This window comes from Podarcis vaucheri (genome assembly GCF_965113315.1).
Source record: "Podarcis vaucheri genome assembly, chromosome: 13".
Classification (NCBI taxonomy): Eukaryota; Metazoa; Chordata; class Lepidosauria; order Squamata; family Lacertidae; genus Podarcis; species Podarcis vaucheri.
In genome coordinates, this window is record NC_138751.1 from 54,970,571 (window position 1) to 54,989,440 (window position 18,870).

An 18,870-nucleotide genomic window follows, 5' to 3' on the forward strand; every position below is an offset into this window, starting at 1 on the left:
GGATCTTCTTCCTGCCTGGTTGGGGGTCCCCACTCTCTCTGTCCTCCGGGCACCCGGGGGGCTGGTAGCGGGGGAACTCCTCGTCGGTCCCATAGCTGGGGAAGTAGCCTGTGGAGGTGCCTGGGCCACTCAGGGGCGTTTCCTCATCGTGGACATCGCCCAGGTAGCAAGCCTTGTGATCTGCTGCGGCACTTTCCGGGCGCTCTGGCTCGGTAGTGTCAGAAGGGAGGCCCTCATTCACACAGGGCTCCGGGTGTTCTTCTCTGTTGTCGCCACAGCCCCTCCGCAGGTGAATTATTGTGGGGCAGACCTTGGCTGCTATTATCATCTGGGATGGTGCGAGGCTACTTTTGACGCGCAGCGTAAAGAATAAGAGCTTTAATGAGCTCACAACTGAGGCAGACTGGGAACACAGAGAGAAAATGGCTGCCACTTATAAGGAGAATGAGTGACATGTCAGAGCGATTCAGCAGTTGGGCCTGAATAACTTTCGTAGGTCCAAATGATGTGCAGTCCCATCACTTCCCAGCCTGCTTGGCTGCTTCTGCTCTCATGGGTCTTTGTCCCATGACAGCTCTTATAGAGACCCCTCTTCTTCTTCCTTTTCCTGCAGTCATTCAGGACTTAGTAGATCTGTACAACGTGGCCTCGAGTTTCCTTGCTTTCGCCTTCCTCCTCCGGAGGCAGCCTGTTGGTCCTCTCGCCATTTCCCCAGCCATTAATCTTTTTTTTTATATATATAAAATATTTATTAAAATTTTTTGAAATATAACAGTAAAAATGAAAAAGAAAAAAGAAAAATACAAAATAAAAACAGTTAAAAACATACATTTTTTCTTTTACTTATTTTCTTTTAGCTTATTTCCCGGACCTCCTCATACCTCCCTTTTTTGTATTCCACTTCAATTTATTGGTTCAGCAAATCCTTACCATTAGATTTTAACCCATTTATAACCCTTTTTTCATATTCTCTTAAATCATTACAGCTGGAAACCCCTTAGTTGCTATCCAACATCATTCATTAATTTTACAGTATTTCTGTAGATAGTCTTTAAATTTCTTCCAGTCTTCTTCCACCGACTCTTCTCCCTGGTCTCGGATTCTCCCAGTCATTTCTGCCTCCCCAGCCATTAATCTTCAGACTTTGCTGATTGTCACTCCCGCTGTCTCGCTGTCTAATATGTCGTGATTTTTAAAATAAATTTAGGCACCAGTTTTCCCGATTCTGTCGCAGCTAAGCCACCCAAGGGCTGTTGAGCCAAGGCTGGGAATCAACTGCCAAGTGAGGTTGGGATTCTGCGCTGATGTCATAGACTGGTTCCGATCAGGACATTTCCTCTAAGCGGGGGACCTGTTTCCCCTGAGGGTGACCGCTGAACACACCACCCAAGAGAAAAAGGAGAAAAGCAGAGAAATCTTTTAGTTCTGTAGCAAGAAAGAATGCGTGCCAGGAGTTTTCTTTCCCCTGCCCTCCTCCGCTGCAACACCTTTTCATCATCATCATTATTAAAGTTTTCTTGGTTTACAAAGGTATGCGCAATGTCTCTTTTTTTCAAGTTACATTTTCCATAGGTCAGTTTCATTTGTTGGGACATTAGGAAGAAAAGGGGATAAGAGGTGGAGGGGGCCGTGGGGGTGGGGTCAGGAGGCGAGGTTTCTATTTTGCTTCCTGTATGTGTGGGGTTTTGTGTCAGCATCACTTGTGTGGGTTCTCCTTACTATTTGTGTTCCTTTGGTGGTCAGAGAAATTGGGGTTGGCCTAGGGGGCGGTTGCTTGTTTGTGATTGGCTGTGGTGAACTTTGTTTTCGTGGGGTGGGTGGGTGTTTTTGAATCGGGTTAAGCCATATTGATTTGCATGCTGTTGGCGCTGTGGCATTTGCCCAATCTTTGGGGATACGTTTGTACTGGGGGGGGGGGAGAAAGGGTTAATAGGTGGACCAGTAAGAAAGCCATTTTTGTGAGTTAGTTCGTTGGTTCTTTTGGGGGGGGGGTAGAGGAGTCAGAGTGAGTTAGGGACAGGGACAAGACTGAGAGGGAATAGAGTGACAGCGTTTTGAAAATACCGTATTTTTCGCTCTATAACACGCACCCGACCATAACACGCACGTAGTTTTTAGAGGAGGAAAATCCGTAGGCATGCCACCCGTAGGCATTCCCTCCATAACACGCACAGACATTTCCCCTTACTTTCTAGGAGGAAAAAAGTGAGTGTTATGGTGCAAAAAATACGGTATTTTAAAACTTGTTTGTGTTTGAAATAAACTTTAATCTTCATCGTTAACTCTGCCTGACTGAGACTCAATACTTCATCGGGGAACCCGGGGGTTTTTTCCACAAAATTGGTGTAAGCGGAAGGATAAAATAGTGGTGTACAGGTCAATAGTCTGTGAAAGGACCGGGGTCTCTACGAAGGCCACAGGTGGGTTCTTGTCATTGTCTTGTTGGGCTGTGTATGTGATAAAGGGGAGCCATACCAGGGTGAAGGTATCTTCTTCTATTTGTTCCTGTGTCAGTTTCAGTTTATTGGTTAATTATTCTAGTCGGGCTGTTTCCCATACTATTTGGTACCATTGGTTCATGTTTACTCCTGACAGGTCTCTCCAGTGTCTGGCTATAATGCTTTTGGCTGCTGAAAGTAGGCGGGTTATGAGTTCTCTGTGATGTGAGCGGGCATTCTTGTCTTGGAATATGTTTAGTCGAGCCAGTTCTGGGGTGGTTCCTAATACTTGTTTAGTTATTTGACACATTTCTTGTAATAATAATAATTTATTATTTATACCCCGCCCATCTGGCTGGGCCTCCCCAGCCACTCTGGGCAGTTTCCAACAAAACATTAAAATACAGTAATCCATCAAACATTAAAAGCATCCCTAAACAGGGCTGCCTTCAGATGTCTTCTAAAAGTCTGGTAGTTGTTCTCTTTGACATCTGGTGGGAGGGCGTTCCACAGGGCGGGCGCCACTACCGAGAAGGCCCTCTGCCTGGTTCCCTGTAACTTGGCTTCTCGCATGACTGTTGTCCAGAATAGTTGGATTTTGGGACACTCCCACCACATGTGGAGGTATGTGCCCGTGGAGGTGCACCCTCTCCAGCATTTTGGTGAGGTTCCTGGGCATATTAGCACTAATTTCCTTGGTGTTAGTTACCACCTGTAGGTGAGTTTCAGAGAGTTCTCCCCTTCTCGTTGATATGGATTTAAAGGAGGGTTTAGACCACATTCCGGTCCACTGAATGGAGTTAATCTCATAGCCTATGTCATCTTCCTATTTTTTTATTATTATGTCTAGGGGGTTCGTGGGGTTTTGGAGTAATATTTTGTATATTGCGGATACCATCCCTTTGCCATGTCCCTTTGTTGTTAGGAGGTTTTCGAAGGTTGTCAGGGGCCTAGTTGCTGTCGATTTTACTACTGGGTTGTTTAAGAGGACATGTAATTGGTGGTGTGTTAACCAGGGCAATTGGGTGTCCTCTAGTTTGTCTTGTATTTCTTGTGTTGACAAGGGTTTGTTATTTTTATAGAAGTCTGTTAGGTGATATAGGCCTTTGGTTTGCCAGGTTTTTATTTGGAGGTTTCGTGTTGCGTGATGGAATAATGGGTGGTATGTGGATTAGTGGGGATGGTGTTGGGGACACTTTGCCTATTTCTGTTTTCCATGCTTTGAGCATGGTCTGTGTGTACCTGGTGAGTGTTGTGGGAATTTTCCTTTGTTTGTTTGGAAGGTGCAGGTATTTTCAATTGTGTCCCTCTCTAGGTGTATCCATTGTTTTGTCTCATCTTCTAGTATATATGGGATTATGTGGTGCATTTGGTTGGCAATGTAATATGCTTCTATGTTGGGGATTCCCCATCCTCCATCTGAGGAGGGGAGATGCAGATATTTGGGGCTTATTCTTGGTTTTTTGTGTGAGAAGATAAATAAGTGTAGTTTTTTCTGCCATTTTCAGAGTTGGGTTGGGGGATCCAGATTGGGAGGGTTTGGAATAGGTAGGTTAGTTTTGGGAGGCTGATCATTTTGATCGTGGCTATTTTGTCTGAGGGTGAAGTTCGTGTTGTTCTATCTCTTTAGGTCTTTGTTAATTTGCCCCCACAAGGGGTTGCAGTTGTTCTCTAGAGCTTCCACTTTGGAGGTTAGATCGTTGATTAATATCTGCAGGGGAGCCGCTGTGGCCTTCAGTATTTCTGCTAATCTCATTTCCATTTCCCTCAGATCTTGTTTTGTTGTTGGGTGGTCATCATCTTGAAGGGGTGCTGTGGTCTCAGCGCTGTTTGCCATCTCCCTGGTTGGTGTCACCTCGCTCTCCCATATGATTTTGGTTTGGGGTCTGCTTGGCGTCCTTTTGGAGTGGGGTGTGCTATGGTTGGGAGTTGTGCTGATGATGGTTCCTGGGTGTAGTTGGGTTGCTGAGCTGGACAGGCCTTGTTGACTGATGGCTTTTACAGAGCGTTGGAATTAGGCGGTCATTTTTGTTGCATCTGGGCTGTGTTTTAAGTGCTTTTCTGGGGTTTTCCTAGATGTTTCAGTGGCGTTATCGAAGCAGGGAATAGACAAGTAGACAGACAAGTGGACTAACATACAATCAGTTAATATAAAAGGGGCTGAGATGTAAGAGACCGGGGGTGGGGCCAGGGCGATGATGGGGGGGGTATTTGTGGATATCCCTGTGATGTATATGATTTTCTCAAGGACTTTCTAATTATTAGCATCCGCCAAATTCACAAATGATAAACTGATCATCTGTTCTGGGAGGAAGGGAGAAGGGAAGGGGAACAGGAGAAGTTACCGTATTTTTCGCTCTATAGGACGCACTTTTTCCCATTCAAAAATGAAGGGGAAATGTGTGTGTGTCCTATGGAGCGAAGATGCCATAGCCCCACGACCCTCTCCCGGCTGGAGAGGTGACGCGCGGCTATGGCAGGAACCTCTACAGCCCCGTGTCACCTCTCCAGCCGGGAGAGCACGCGTGCGGGGCTAAAGCAGCCCCCCCCCGCGACCCTCTCCCAGCTGCAGAGGTGACGCGCAGCTATAGAGACTCCTGCCATAGCCATGCGTCACCTCTCCAGCCGGGAGAGCGCGCGTGGGGCTAAAACAGCCGCCCGCGACCCTCTCCCGGCTGGAGAGGTGATGCGCGGCTATGGCAGGAGCCTCTCCACTGCACCTTTCCGCTGCTCCTTGACCTGCTCTTTGGGGCTTCCCCCCGCCAGCCCCAAAGAGCAGGTCGAAAGGAACCTGAAGCCTGGAGGGAGAGGGGTCAGTGCACACCGACCCCTCTCGCTCTCCAGGCTTCCAAGGTAGCCGCCTGAACGCACCTTAAACGGCGCCTTGTTTTAGAGCGGGAAAACAAGAGGGGGAAAGTTCTCCCCCTCTCTGTGCAGCGCCTCCTGCCGCTTCGCTGAAGGGGCGCTGGGCAGAGAGGGGGAGAATTTTTTTTTCTTATTCTCCCCCCTCTAAAACAAAGTGTGTCCTATTGTCTGGTGCGTCCTATGGTGCAAAAAATACGGTATGTGCTGTGTTTATAATCTGCTGAAAACCAATAAAAGTTAACACAGTATAGATGTGTTATACAGTAATACAGTATAGATGTGACATTTTAAATGCAACCTGGTACTGTACATACTAACCTGTCTACAGTACAGAATTGCATGAAGGATTATTAGATGGGGGGAAAGTCCTGGATCTGCAGTTGTTGACATGGAAATTATTTATTACTTTTTTGTAAATTATCTTTATTGAGTTTTCTTACACTTAGAAAATTGAACCCCATCACACATTGAGTAGCCGTGCAAGCAATTATAAATCACAATAACTGATTCCAAAATACAGTGGTACCTTGGGTTACATACGCTTCAGGTTACATACGCTTCAGGTTACAGACTCCGCTAACCCAAAAATATTACCTCGGGTTAAGAACTTTGCTTCAGGATGAGAACAGAAATCGTGCTACAGCGGCAGCAGGAGGCCCCATTAGCTAAAGTGGTGCTTCAGGTTAAGAACAGTTTCAGGTTAAGAACAGACCTCCGGAATGAATTAAGTACTTAACCCGAGGTACCACTGTATAACCATAGGGCTGTGAGTTTGTAGAGGCGCCTAGCCTTTTAGCAACAGGTTGTGGAAAGTGAACCGTTTCTATTCCTGGAAAAGTGGAAGGGCACATGTTTTAAGTGTTGCGCTGTTAAGGTTTGTGTAGTTTGCTGCCTTCCCAGCTGTGTGATGTCATTTAGCCCAAAGTCAAACATTATGAAGTCAGCAGTGAGGTCAATGCACTCTCAGTGGGAGGTGACCCTTCCAGGGCCTTTGATTTCCATTTCATTTCTGTGGGACACAGCAAAGTAATCGCGATATTGGAGGAAAAAGGAATAAAGGCACAACGGAGAGAAAAGCGACCCAAGAGGACATAGCAGAAGAGAATGATATAACCAAAGCTCCGATAGATATCTTAAAGTGGTGTTTTGTGATTAACTTGTGGAGCTCAGTGAAAAATACCGCCTGTCTGTGTTTGAGGAAGGGAATCTCTCTGAATAAAAGTGAAGGAAATTAGTATTTCTAATTTCTAAATTCTATTAGTATGGCTGGGAATCAGAGGACTGGCGGTTCTCTTCTTTGCTTAGGAAAATGCCATAATGTGGTAAGAAGCACAGTTAAAAGTGCTACTTTTGCTGTAGGCACTTTTTATTCTCAAGGTAACTGTAGAGATTTTTGAAATAGCAAGTGGTCTATAAACGCTTTTAAGTAAAAACAAATATTTTCCTCAATCTAATTTTGAAAGATCTTCGTTTTTGTTAATGCAAAATAACTGCCATGCAGTCAAGGTGCCCAAAGTGTTGCGCTCCTTCATTTTGAAAAATACAGTATTCCCAAGTTATGAGGAAACAGCAAGGTTTGCAGGACTAGGTGCGGTGTAAAGATTGAGGAGGTTTTTAATAGGTCACAAAATGTCCTGGCCTTAACACCTTAAGTTATTCAGGTAACCCGGTCCCTTGTCAGTTGGTTGCCAAGGCGACCGCTCCAGTTTTCACAGCTCCAACATTCCAGAAAGAGGCAGACACGGCCCGTCCGGACCAGATGGAGTTCTTCCAGTCACAGGTTGTTTTTATTCCACATTCAGTAAATTTTGGATACCTGGGGAGAGGAAGATTAGCTTTAGAGGTAGTATATAGGAGCTGCCTGGTAATACTACAGCTGGTGGGAGGATTAATTATGTCTAGAGACTTTTTTGGATCATTATTTGACACCTGCATTTCTTTCAGTGCACTTAGAACATCATACACGTATAGAGGTTTATTATCATGTATCACTAACAGATGCCTCCAATCCCAGAGTTAAAAGTACATAAAGTGTCAAAGAAAATAAAGGTTTTATTCATTCAGGAGGCACAAACTGTTACACGCAGGTCCCGCTTCCAAATGCTCATTAAATGAAAATTCACTTAATGGAAGGCAAGGAATTAGTACCCAAGCCTTGCTATAGACGCTGTAGATTCAGATATCCAAACAGGTGGACCTGTAAACAAATAAGCAGCCTTAAACCAGCCTTCCTTCTTTTGTGTTTTGCTGGTCTGCCAGAAGCAATGGTGGGAGGGAGGGAAGGAGGGGAAAGAGATTGGACAAATAACAGAGCATTTCTTCCTTCCTTGTTTGCCTTTTGCAAGGTTTCAGAGGATTTTCCAAGGTCTGCTCACCAGACAAATTTCCAGTCCATGTGTTGTCACCAGATATTCCTGATATGTTACTGTGAAGCCAATATGATCGTCCTATAAACCTCCTTTTATTAAAGTGAGCAGCTTTAAGAATCATTTTAGCTGAAAAGTAATTGTTACTGGACTGATTCTGGATGAAACCCACAGGAACTGGGAAAGGTCATAGCTCAGTGGTGGAGCAAGTGCTTTGCATGCAGAAGGTTCCAGGTCCAACTCATAGCTGTCAACTTTTCCCTTTTCTTGCGAGGAATCCTATTTGGACTAAGGGAATTTCCCTTTAAAAAAGGGAGACATTGACAACTATGGTCCAACCCATAGTATCTCCAGGCAGAGGCTGGGAAAGATTCCTGCCTGAAACACTTAGAAGCTGCTGAGCAAGGTGATCCAAGGGTCTGGCTGGGTAGAAGGCAGCTTCCCATGTCCCTGAACCTCTTTTGGGGCAGCTACCTGTTGACAGGGTGTGAATCACAAATGTTTAAGTGGCCTTGTTAATACCGCAGTTCACAACCTGTGTACACCGAGGTAGTTCTATTAACGATAATACAACTACTCCATAATATGAATTATGGGTTTCACCTCAAGATTCCAAACATTTCTCAGAGTTACTTAGGTGGGAACCCTAACTATGTAAGTCCTATGGAATTCAATGAGGCTCACTCATAAATAAGTGGGGTTGGAAAATTAAGATGGCCATAGTCCCTCAGCAGAATTAATAGGACTGAGGCTGTGATCCCATTCGCAATTACTGGGAAGTGCTGGACTGCAAATCACGCCATGGCACAAATCCTTAGCAAATACTTGCAGAAGTCAGCAATGTATATTATTTTAAAGAACGCCAAAACAAATATTTAAAAGGGTTAAAGGCTTTGAAATATACTCAGAGTCGCAAAGTGATTTCATGCTCTTTATTCAGCTCATAGTGGTGAGGAGGAATGAATGGAAGTCCCCTCCCAGTATCTGCCTTATATACATTATTTACACAATGGGCTGCACATGATTGGCTAATTCCAGAATTCTACTGTAAGCCAATCAGGTTGTGGATTCACTTCAATCTGGAGCAGGATTGGGTGGTTCCTGCCAACCAATCATGCTGCTGCATTGTTCCAGGGCCAATCAGACTGCTGCATTCTGAATCCTATTGTTCTAGGACTAATCAGACTGCTGCAATTTGGATCCTATTGTTCTCAGTACATAACACCCCTCCCCTCTAAGTTCCAGTCCTGCCCGGGAGGTCGCATTCATAGTCCTCAAGGTATGCCGGTGGCCTACGTGTGCGTTGCGGCCTGTGGTGTTCCCTGGTCTGGGGTTCAGGTTCTGGCTCGTGTTCCAAGGGTGCTGGCTGTGATGGGGTTGTTTGGTCTGGTGCAACCGGCTCGCTCAGTCGTGGTTCTGGTTCTGGTGTCCTTTCGGCCTCACGGGTCCTCTCTGTATTTACTGATTCTGCCTCTCCTGCTGGCCCCTCTTGCTCTATGGGCCTCACTGCCCCGCTGTTCCCTTGGGACTCCTCTGACCTGTCCTCCTCCTGGGTTTCTCCCGGGAATCGTCGCCGTATCTGGTCGCAGTGGCGGCGCCAGCATTGCCCCCCATCCGTTAGCACCTCGTACGACACTGGGCCAGTGACCCTGGTGACTGTGGCGGGTACCCATGCTGGGCCTGCCCCAAAATTCTTTGCGTACACTGGGTCCTGGGCCTCGAAGGTCCGGGGGTTCCTGCCTTCCCCCACCACTACCTCATCCTGAGCTCTATCGGGGTGAAGGCGGTCCAATCTGATTGCAAGGCGCCGACCCATTAGTAGTTCAGCGGGGCTCCGGCCAGTCGTTGAGCTGGGGGTGCTGTGCTGTGCTAGAAGGAATGTGGCAAGGCGGTACTCCCAGTCCCCTTGCGTCATGCGGCGAAGGGTGTCCTTGGTGGTCCGCACCATGCGTTCTGCTTGGCCATTGGTGGCAGGGTGGAACGGCGCCGAACGGATGTGGCGGATGGCGTTCTGTGCTGTGAAGGTTTGGAATTCTCCTGACGTAAATGCAGTCCCGTTGTCTGAGACGAGAGTGTCAGGGAGCCCGTGGGTTGCAAACAGCCTGCGTAGTACCCGGATGGCTGCGGACGTGGAAGTGGACGGTACCAGTGCGACTTCCAGCCATTTGGTGTAGGAGTCCACCACTATGAAGAATGTTTTCCCCTGAAAGGGGCCAGCGAAATCCACGTGCAGGCGTGACCATGGTGCTCGGGCGGACTCCCAGGATTGGACTGGGGCCCTTGGGGGATCTGGGCGGGATTCTTGGCAGGCCTGGCAGTGTTTGACCCAGGCCTCTATCTCTCCATCAATCCCCGGCCACCACACATAACTCCTGGCAAGGGCCTTCATTCTTACTACCCCTGGATGTGTCTCGTGTAGGGCTGTGAGGATCCTTTTGCGGAGGGGCTGGGGAACAACGACTCTGCTTCCCCATAACAGGCACCCCTTGTGGGCCGACAGTTCATGTTTGCGGGTTGTGTAGCCGGCGAATTCTGGCCCGGGGCTGCTGCTGGGCCATCCCCTCCACACCCAGTCCAGGACCCGGGAGATGACCCTATCTTTCTTGGAATGGTGTGCAACTTCTTGTGCCTGAATGGGGCGGTCGGGAAGCAGCTCCAGGCTCATGACCTCTTGTGCAGGTGCTGGGTCAGGGCCTGTTTCCGGTAGTGGTAGCCTGCTGAGGGCGTCCGCATGGCCCATCGCCTTCCCAGGTCGGTGAATCAGTGCATACTGGTAGCTGGCAAGGAAAATTGACCACCTGAGGACGCGAGGAGACAGCACTTGGGGGGTCTGCTTTTCGGGGGCAAACAAGCCAAGCAACGGCTTGTGGTCAGTCACCACGGTGAAGGGCCGCCCGTACAAGAAATCATGGAATTTTTTTACTCCCTTCACAATTGCCAGACCCTCCTTGTCAATTTGCGAGTAGTTCCGCTCGGTTGCGTTGAGTGTCTGGGAAAAGTACGCCACCGGTACCTCTCTTCCATCCGGGAGTTGGTGCCCCAGGACAGCGCCAATGCCATAGGGTGAGGCGTCGCATGCTAGCACCACCGGCAGCCTCTCGTCGAAGTGTGCCAAGACAGAGTTTGAGACAAGCAAGTCCTTGACTGCCTGGAATGCGGCCTCCTGGCGCTGGCCCCACACCCAAGGGGCCCGCTTGTCCAGGAGTCTGTGTAGGGGCTCCGCTACCGCCGCCTTGTGGGGAAGGAAGGAATGGTAAAAGTTCAATAATCCCAAGAAGGCCTGAAGTTCAGTCTTGCTCTTGGGCGCGGGGGCATCACAAATGGCCCGTACCTTGTCCCCAGTCGGGTGGACCCCTTCTGCGTCCACCATAAATCCCAGAAAGTCCACCTGAGGCACTCCTAGTAGACATTTTTCCCGCTTCACCTTGAGACCCGCCGTCTGGAAACGGTGCAGAACGGTGCGGAGGCGGTCCTCAAACTCCTCTGGTGTGGGCCCGGCAATCAACACATCATCGAAGAAGGGGGTGACACCAGGAATCCCTTTAAGGAGAGAGTCCATTAGATTCTGGAATATGCCTGGTGCCACGCTGACCCCGAATTGCAGCCGCTTTACTCTGAACGCTCCTCTGTGCGTCACAATCGTCTGTGCCTCTGCTGTGGCCTCATCTACTGGCAGCTGTTGATATGCTTGGGCCAAGTCCAGCTTGCCAAAAATTTTCGACCCAGCCAGGGTGGCAAGGACATGGCTGACCACTGGCACTGGGTATGCGTGGGCCGTGAGGGCCTTGTTTATGGTACACTTGTAGTCTGCGCAGATGCGGACCGAACCATTAGGCTTGACGGGTGTGACGATTGGAGTTTCCCAGGGGGCATTAGGCACTGGCTCCAGCACTCCTTGCTCCACGAGTCGGTCCAATTCCTCGTCTATACGGGGTTTCAAGGCGAACGGGACCCGGCGGGCCTTGAGCCTGACCGGTCGTACTGCGGGGTCAAGCTGTAGCGCAATGGGGGGGCCCGTATACTGTCCCAATTTCCCGTCGAAAACCCCTGGAAATTCCTTGCATATGGCGTCCACGTCCACTTGTAAGGTAGTGTGGTTCACCCCGGTGACAGCTAGCCCCAGTGGTCCAAACCATGCCAATCCCAGTAAGCTAATGTAGGGGCCCTTGACCACAAGCAAGTCCAGTTGCCGCGTCCGCCCTCGGTATTGCACCCTGAAGGTCCCCACCCCCATTGTGGGGACCTTACGTTTCTGGAAGTCCCGTAGGGTGAATGGGGCCGGCCTGAGTTTGGGACCCCCAGTAGGACACAGTTTCCTTAAGGTCTTTGCCGAGATTATGGATAGAGTTGAACCCGTGTCAAGCTCCATGCGGCATGGGGCCCCCTCTATCTGTACCTCTACATAAATTTTCTCTACGTTGGGGTGGGGCAACTGGTATACCTGGCAGTCCGTGAGCTCCGTCGAGTTGCCTTGGTGCGTTGGGCCCCGGGACCTGGGGCTCTTGGGTTGGTCATCTGATGCCTGGTGTCGGGTGGGCCGAGCCCGACACACCCGGGCGATGTGTCCCGATTTTCTGCACTGCCTGCACTCTGCGTTGCGGAAACGGCAGGTCCTCCTCTCGTGACTCTCCCTGCAGCTTGCGCAGTTTCCTCCTTCTCGTCGAGGCAGCTGTGGTCTGTGCGCTGCTTGAGTGCGCTGCTGTACTCGGTGCACCTCCTCCCTGTCGGATCCTGAGTCGTCGGTGAGGTCTTCGTGGTGGACCCTTGGTTGGGATGGCAGGCTCGGCCGTGCCTCTTGCGTCGACCTCTCGGCAGCTTCCGTTGCCAGGGCCTCCTCCAGAGCGACCTGGAACGTTAGGTCCTTCTTAGCGTAGAGGCGTCGTTGCAGCTTCTCATCCTTCAGGCCACCGACGAGGCGGTCACGAAGCATGTTCTCCAGCTCTGAGAAGTTGCAGAACCGGGCGGCTTGGCGGAGAGAGGTCACAAACCCAGTTATGGTTTCCCCAGGGGCTTGTCGCTTTGCGTAGAAGGCATTTCGACGAGCCACCACTGAGGGCTGTGGCGAAAAGTGCCCCTTCAGCTGTTCCATTATTGTTTTGTATGGAACAGTAGCGACGTCTTCAGGCGCAAGGAGAGCCCGGGCGATTTCAAACGTCTCCTCTCCGCAGACGCTGAAGAATATTGCCCTCTTCTTGGCGTCTTCTTCGTCGGTGACCCCTTTGGCTTCCAGGAGGAAGGTGAAACGGGAGGCGTACGCTTCCCAGTCTCCAGATGCTGGGTTGAATGGCGAGAAGCTGCTGTTGGTTGCCATTCTGAGTTCCTTGTGTCTCGGAGCTGAAGCCTGGATACACGGTGCGAGGCAGCGGTGCGGCAGGTGGCGGTGCTGCGGTGCTGTGTGTGGCAGTCAGCTCAGCGGGATCCCATCCTCGTCGCCAGTGAAATATACTCAGAGTCGCAAAGTGATTTCATGCTCTTTATTCAGCTCATAGTGGTGAGGAGGAATGAATGGAAGTCCCCTCCCAGTATCTGCCTTATATACATTATGTACACAATGGGCTGCACATGATTGGCTAATTCCAGAATTCTACTGTAAGCCAATCAGGTTGTGGATTCACTTCAATCTGGAGCAGGATTGGGTGGTTCCTGCCAACCAATCATGCTGCTGCATTGTTCCAGGGCCAATCAGACTGCTGCATTCTGAATCCTATTGTTCTAGGACTAATCAGACTGCTGCAATTTGGATCCTATTGTTCTCAGTACATAACAGGCTTTAAGGCCCCACAGCTCACCTGTCGTTGCTTGAGTGGAAAGCTGGTGAGGAAAACACAGTCAGACTTACTTCTATGCCTTTAACAAAAGCTTGATCTTGGGGGGAAATCAGGTAAAGCTCTTCACAGCACTCTCTTCTAATATCTGCATAGCATGCTGTTGTTAAAGAAGTAGAGCCTGGTAAAAACAAAAGAAGGAGCTAGCAGCTCCCCCTGCCTCCAGTCGTAGGTCTCCTGTTTGAAGAAGTTCATTCTGAAAATCTTGCATCAACTAATGTTTGTCTGATTTCGTATCAGAAAAGCACTCAGTAACCGGACTTTGGCGATGTGGGTATATTCTGCTATTTTGTATTAGGCAGTTCCTCTATGGTCGTGGTGGTGGCTGGCTTTTGGTTGCTCAGAAATTTTATTAAAAGTTTGTTTTTCTGACAATTACCTCTAATAGGAAATGGGTGGGTTTCTGTCATAATCCTGACAAACCAAAGTTTTGCAGGTAAGATGACAGCTGCTTGAACCACGTCCTCTGTAGGACCCAGGAGAACCACTGCCTTGCCAAGAAGTGGAGTGGAAACTGTTTCCATAGCTACAAAGGGAGTTGCTCTGTTAAAAAGAAACTAAGCAAGTCTTTCTAAAAGTTGTGAAAGGCCATGCTGACAGAGACAGATCCTTTAAATGCCCAACTTTCAGGTAATAAATACTACATGACATTTCGACCCACAGGGGGAAAGATCCCACAGGAGTAGAGCTCATTCAAAACCTCTTTCTGCACGGCCCTGGGAAGCGAGGGAGCAGTGGCCTGGCCAGGAGAACATGCTGAACATCGCAGACGTAAGTCGCAAGGGAGAAATTATCCTGAACTTTGGGCTTTTCACTGAATTACTGGCACTGTATACTGAGGGCTCTCTTAGGACAGAAGCAGAAGAATTAGCATTTTACCAATTATTTCTGAAAGTAAGCAAGGGAGACTGAAGGCAGAAAGTTGGGGAAATTCTGCTTTACTTCATCAACAAATATGTTTCACTCAGTAGCTGCTCACTTATAAACTTTATAAACTGCTCACTTATAAACTTAGTTACTCTGAAACATTACCATCTGTTTGTGGGCAGATACTGACATTCCCCAGCTTTTCCGTATATTTCAACCATCAAGGAATACTCTCACATCAACTTGCTTGCTAGGAAACAGAAGCTGCAAATGTTACAGAGGATTCTGGGAACAGATATACTAGGAGGGGTTCATATGCTGAAATAGCTGCCTTCTCAGTTACATTTTTTAAAAATTTGTGAGCTTCCATTACAAATACTTGAGGAGCACCTGTGCTTTCCTTAATCGTTTACCATGCTAAACTGCAGATAACTTTTCTGCCATACCAAGTTACTAGCAAAGGTTATGCAACTGACTCCGGGATACTTTTAAAGGTAAGAAGGTGCCTATTGGTAAGATTCCACAAAGAACTAGAGAAAATTCTCCCAATAGTCAGGTTTTTCTTTTCCTTTTATTCTCTCAGCAGTGAAAAAAATCCCCTTTCCGGAAAATAACACCTTCCCTCCAGAAAGACAAGTTCCCAGGGCAGCTTACAGAGTCAGAATACAATAAGTATGCAACAAAACATACAAAAAGTAGAAGCAGACTAGAAAAATAGCACAGAAAGCTTCAGAAAAGGTACAAACAAGCTAAGATAAAAAGGGCTGTGGAAAATAAAAGTGTGTTTGAAGACCAGTCGGTGTCAGACAAACCTCCAGAACAGAAGTGCAGGATTACATTTCAGTTTTTAAAAGCGATCAGTGAGTGTTGCAGTTGCTGTAGTTAAGAAACAAAAATGAAGTTCCTTGGAAAGCGGGCTTTGTATTGAAACTGTCATTCACGAGGACAAAATGCTTCCTTGCATTTGGCTGTAGCAACAGTCAATAACTTCCTCCATGCTCTTGAGAGAAAGACATAAGCTAAATGATCGTCATATTTGACTACTTTTATGAGTTTGAAAGAGCTCTTAACTGGGGCAGAGCTGATGGCTTAATCTTTCCATAACTGAGGAATGTATGACTGACCCTTTCTAAGATTCTGTAGTGTTCTCATCTCTTGTGTTCATAATAACTCTGGATCTTTTTTTTGCGGGGGGGGGGGATGAATCATGCATCATCAGCACTTGTACAACTGCCTGCCAGATTCTTGTATACGGAAACTGAAATGGCATCTTGGGGTGGAAGTGGAGTTGAGCGTTGGACTCCCTAAAATCTCTGGTGCTTATAGGACACCAACAGTCATCTGCCAAGTTCCAGTTAAAGCACTTTACTCAGAACTGGCCTGTTATCTGTTTCAGTGCAGACCACAATCAAAAGTATTTCACCTTTCCTGATGTTTAACCATGCTGTGAGGGCATTTTTCACCTCTGTACACCACATGTTTGGGCACTGCTATGTGGTGTCAAGTTAATGTGAGGCATCAACACTACAGTGGTACCGCTGGTTAAGAACTTAATTCATTCCAGATGTTATGTACTGAAGTTCTCACCCTAGGCCAGCAGGGGGATACTGTAGATAGTTATGCAAATGAAGGATCGAAAAGTGACGTTCAGTGATTGGATAGTTTTAGAAAAGGGCAACAGTTGCATTGTTCTGGAGCTCTATATAAGCAGGCTGGCTGAACCCTTCAGTTCAGTTCTGTTCTGGCCTGTGAATAAAGAAGAGCTGTTTAAAGAATCACTATGTCGTCTGACATGTTCGCCCACAACCTAACACCGGAGGTCCGTTCTTAACCTGAAACTGTTCTCAACCTGAGGTACCACTTTAGCTAATGGGGCCTCCCGCTGTCACTGTGCTGCCGCCGCACGATTTCTGTTCTCATCCTAAAGCAAAGTTCTTAACCTGAGGTACTATTTCTGGGTTTGTGGAGTCTGTAACCTGAAGCGTCTGTAACCCGAGGTACCACTGTATTAAAAACTATTCTTTCTTTAAAATCTGATCCTGTGGTCTCCATAATTTCATTTGCCAAGGATGAAGGGAAATTTCTGCCCCTTAAACAACTTATTAAAAATTGTTTTCAGATAGAGTCAAATGCCAGGTAGGGTTTCTTTTGTATTTCCGTTTTTTAACCAGACACCTTTTAAACCTATTGATTATAGAACAATAAAGGCTCACTATGTCAGGTTCCTATTGGAAGACCGGACAAACGCTAGAACATTAGCAGTGGCAAAGTTTTTATCAGTGGTTGCAAGATCCAATGATCCCTATCTTTTGAACAAAATGCTTGTTTAACCTGGAGGTAGGCTGTCTGAATTGTGCATTGCTTTGTAACAATTTGTTGGGTTTCTGGACCATAATGAAGATTGATTTGATTTGATAAATGCTAACCAGAGTGTGAGAGAAAGAGGTGAGAGGAAGGGGGCTTGTGAGACCAACACTTGTCCGTGTGTAGTGCTCAGTCATAGTTTAACATTGTGTGTGAACCAGCCCAGTGACTATTAGGGAAATTTTAGGTATTTCACTTGGAGTGCTGAGACCCAAGTCTGGTTTGGGGAAGCTTTGATGACAAGTAGAACTCTCTTCTGTCACAAGAGACTACAGAAACCATAGTGGTATTAAAGCATGCATTTTATGCAGAAGGAGATTGCATATAGTTACATGTTAGATATAAGAAGTTTTAACTTCTGCATTTTCATCTCTGTGTAGCACGTGATATCTGTCTTGCAAAAGTTCACGCAGCTCACCACTGGAGGTCACTAGCTCGCACAATTTACAGTTGTATGAATAGATCTCTTCTGCATTTTTGCAAGTGCTTTTCTGAAAGCTGGAACAAAACCAGTATCACAGGGATTATTTATTATGAGAACAATCTATTATTTTACATATGTGATTACCAAACTGGGTTGTACAAGAATTACTTTTCATTAAAGTTTTCTTTAACATCTTCACAATATTATAAAAGACACACCAATCCACACAAAGAATATTGAAATAGGAGAAAAAACACAAGATTCTCTCTCACAAGTATATTCCAACGTTTGTCCCATGCAGAAAAAGACGTGTGTCCCCAGCTCTCACCTGGGAGCATCTCCCACCCTAATTACAACAGATGTAATTAGCCACCTGACTATTCCTAGTAAATTACTGTGGTATAACACTATAATTAAGCATTCAATGGAACTCTTCTTTTCTAAAATCATATATGTATATGGACTACAATACATCCGAGACATCAATAATAATCTACCACACATGACCTGAGATATAAGGGAATTTAGTTGGTAGGAAGTTACTTTATTTTATTTTCATTCCAGACCCTCCCAAGTGTCTCTGTTTTCCAGGGATGTCCCAGATTTAGAGAAGCCTTCCGGTTTCAGATTTGATCCAGAATGTTCTACTTTTCCTTAGGATGTCCCTATTTTTATTGGAGAAATGTTGGAGCGTATGGAGTTATACGGCCTCTGAGCTGTCTGAAGGCAAACCTGTATAGGGAACTATGTTAAATGTTTTACTATTTTATATATATATATATATATATATATATATATATATATATATATGCAGGTTTTGGTGTCTTCGGGTGTCTTCCCGTGTAAGAGTCGGGGTGTCTGGCCCAGACACCCCGACTCTTACACGGGAAGACACCCGAAGACACCAAAACCTGCATTCCTGTACCCGTGAAAATCTACGAAAGCATATATATATATATATATATATATATATATATATATATATACATACATATATATATATGTTGGAAGCTGCCCAGAGTGGCTGGGGCAACCCAGCAGGATGTTTGGGGTATAAATAGAAAAATTATCATTATGAAATGGAACGTCCCTATGTTCACTGAAGAAATGTTGGAGGGTATGTGATTCTTGTTCTCTTATTTGTATTAAAAAGGGGGAAATGTATTTATGAGAATAATAGCTGATAATCAGGTAATGTTGTGTATTGTAAACAATAGAAAAGACAGTGAATGTATGTTTGGGCAATGCTTTAAATAAGATAATTTTTGATAACCAAAAAGTAAAAGAGAAAACCCACCACACCACCAGGGGACATTTGCTGCATTCTTGACTGCAGGTTCGTTATGGTGAGAGAAATTGGCTTTTGAAGACATAGTGCAGGATTCAAGCAGCGTAGGGAGAGGAGTGTTGCAAATGCTTGTTCTTTATTGTGCAGTAATTGCATCGGAGACGCATCTCTTGTGCCGTGGGGAGACTTCCAGCAAATGGGAATAACGTCATGTCTTATTGAACACAGAACAATGCAGGTATAGGTTTTAAAAGCACTGATGAGTCCTTTGGTCACTTCCTTGCATTATGCACCCCAAAAAATCTTTGTTCCCTAGAGCTACCTAGGCATGCTTTCTCATAGATTGTTTAATGCCATTGTGTAAACGGGAGAGAGCAACTCTCAAAGGCTTGCTGGTGTTCATTGATGAATGGTGGCAGGAAATTTAGGACTA

The 18,870-nt window shown here is 46.7% G+C and overlaps 1 protein-coding gene and 1 long non-coding RNA gene across 12 annotated transcripts in view; one reads left to right on the top strand and one right to left on the bottom strand.

Annotated features, from left to right (window-relative positions):
• Positions 1–1,126: 1,126 nt before the first annotated feature.
• LOC309516278 (palmitoyltransferase ZDHHC11-like) overlaps positions 1,127–18,870 on the top strand; it is a 35,218-nt gene continuing 17,474 nt past the window's right edge. Inside the window, exons 1-3 of one of the 11 annotated variants that reach the window (XM_082195053.1) lie at positions 1,127–1,530; positions 7,649–7,772; positions 14,158–14,265. In XM_082195053.1, the coding sequence (XP_082051179.1) occupies positions 14,248–14,265 (18 nt within the window). In that variant the 5' untranslated portion in view covers positions 1,127–1,530; positions 7,649–7,772; positions 14,158–14,247. Of the gene's footprint in view, positions 1,531–2,644; positions 2,664–3,650; positions 3,684–5,522; positions 6,626–6,692; positions 7,773–13,480; positions 13,551–14,157; positions 14,266–18,870 lie in introns of those variants that run through there. The other 10 variants (XM_082195051.1, XM_082195052.1, XM_082195043.1 and 7 more) reach the window with 10 other exon arrangements.
• On the bottom strand, positions 6,755–13,563 carry LOC309516411. Its single transcript, XR_014212891.1, has 2 exons — positions 13,459–13,563; positions 6,755–7,119 (listed from the first exon to the last, which is right to left on the bottom strand). It is a non-coding gene; the product is annotated as an uncharacterized lncRNA (long non-coding RNA).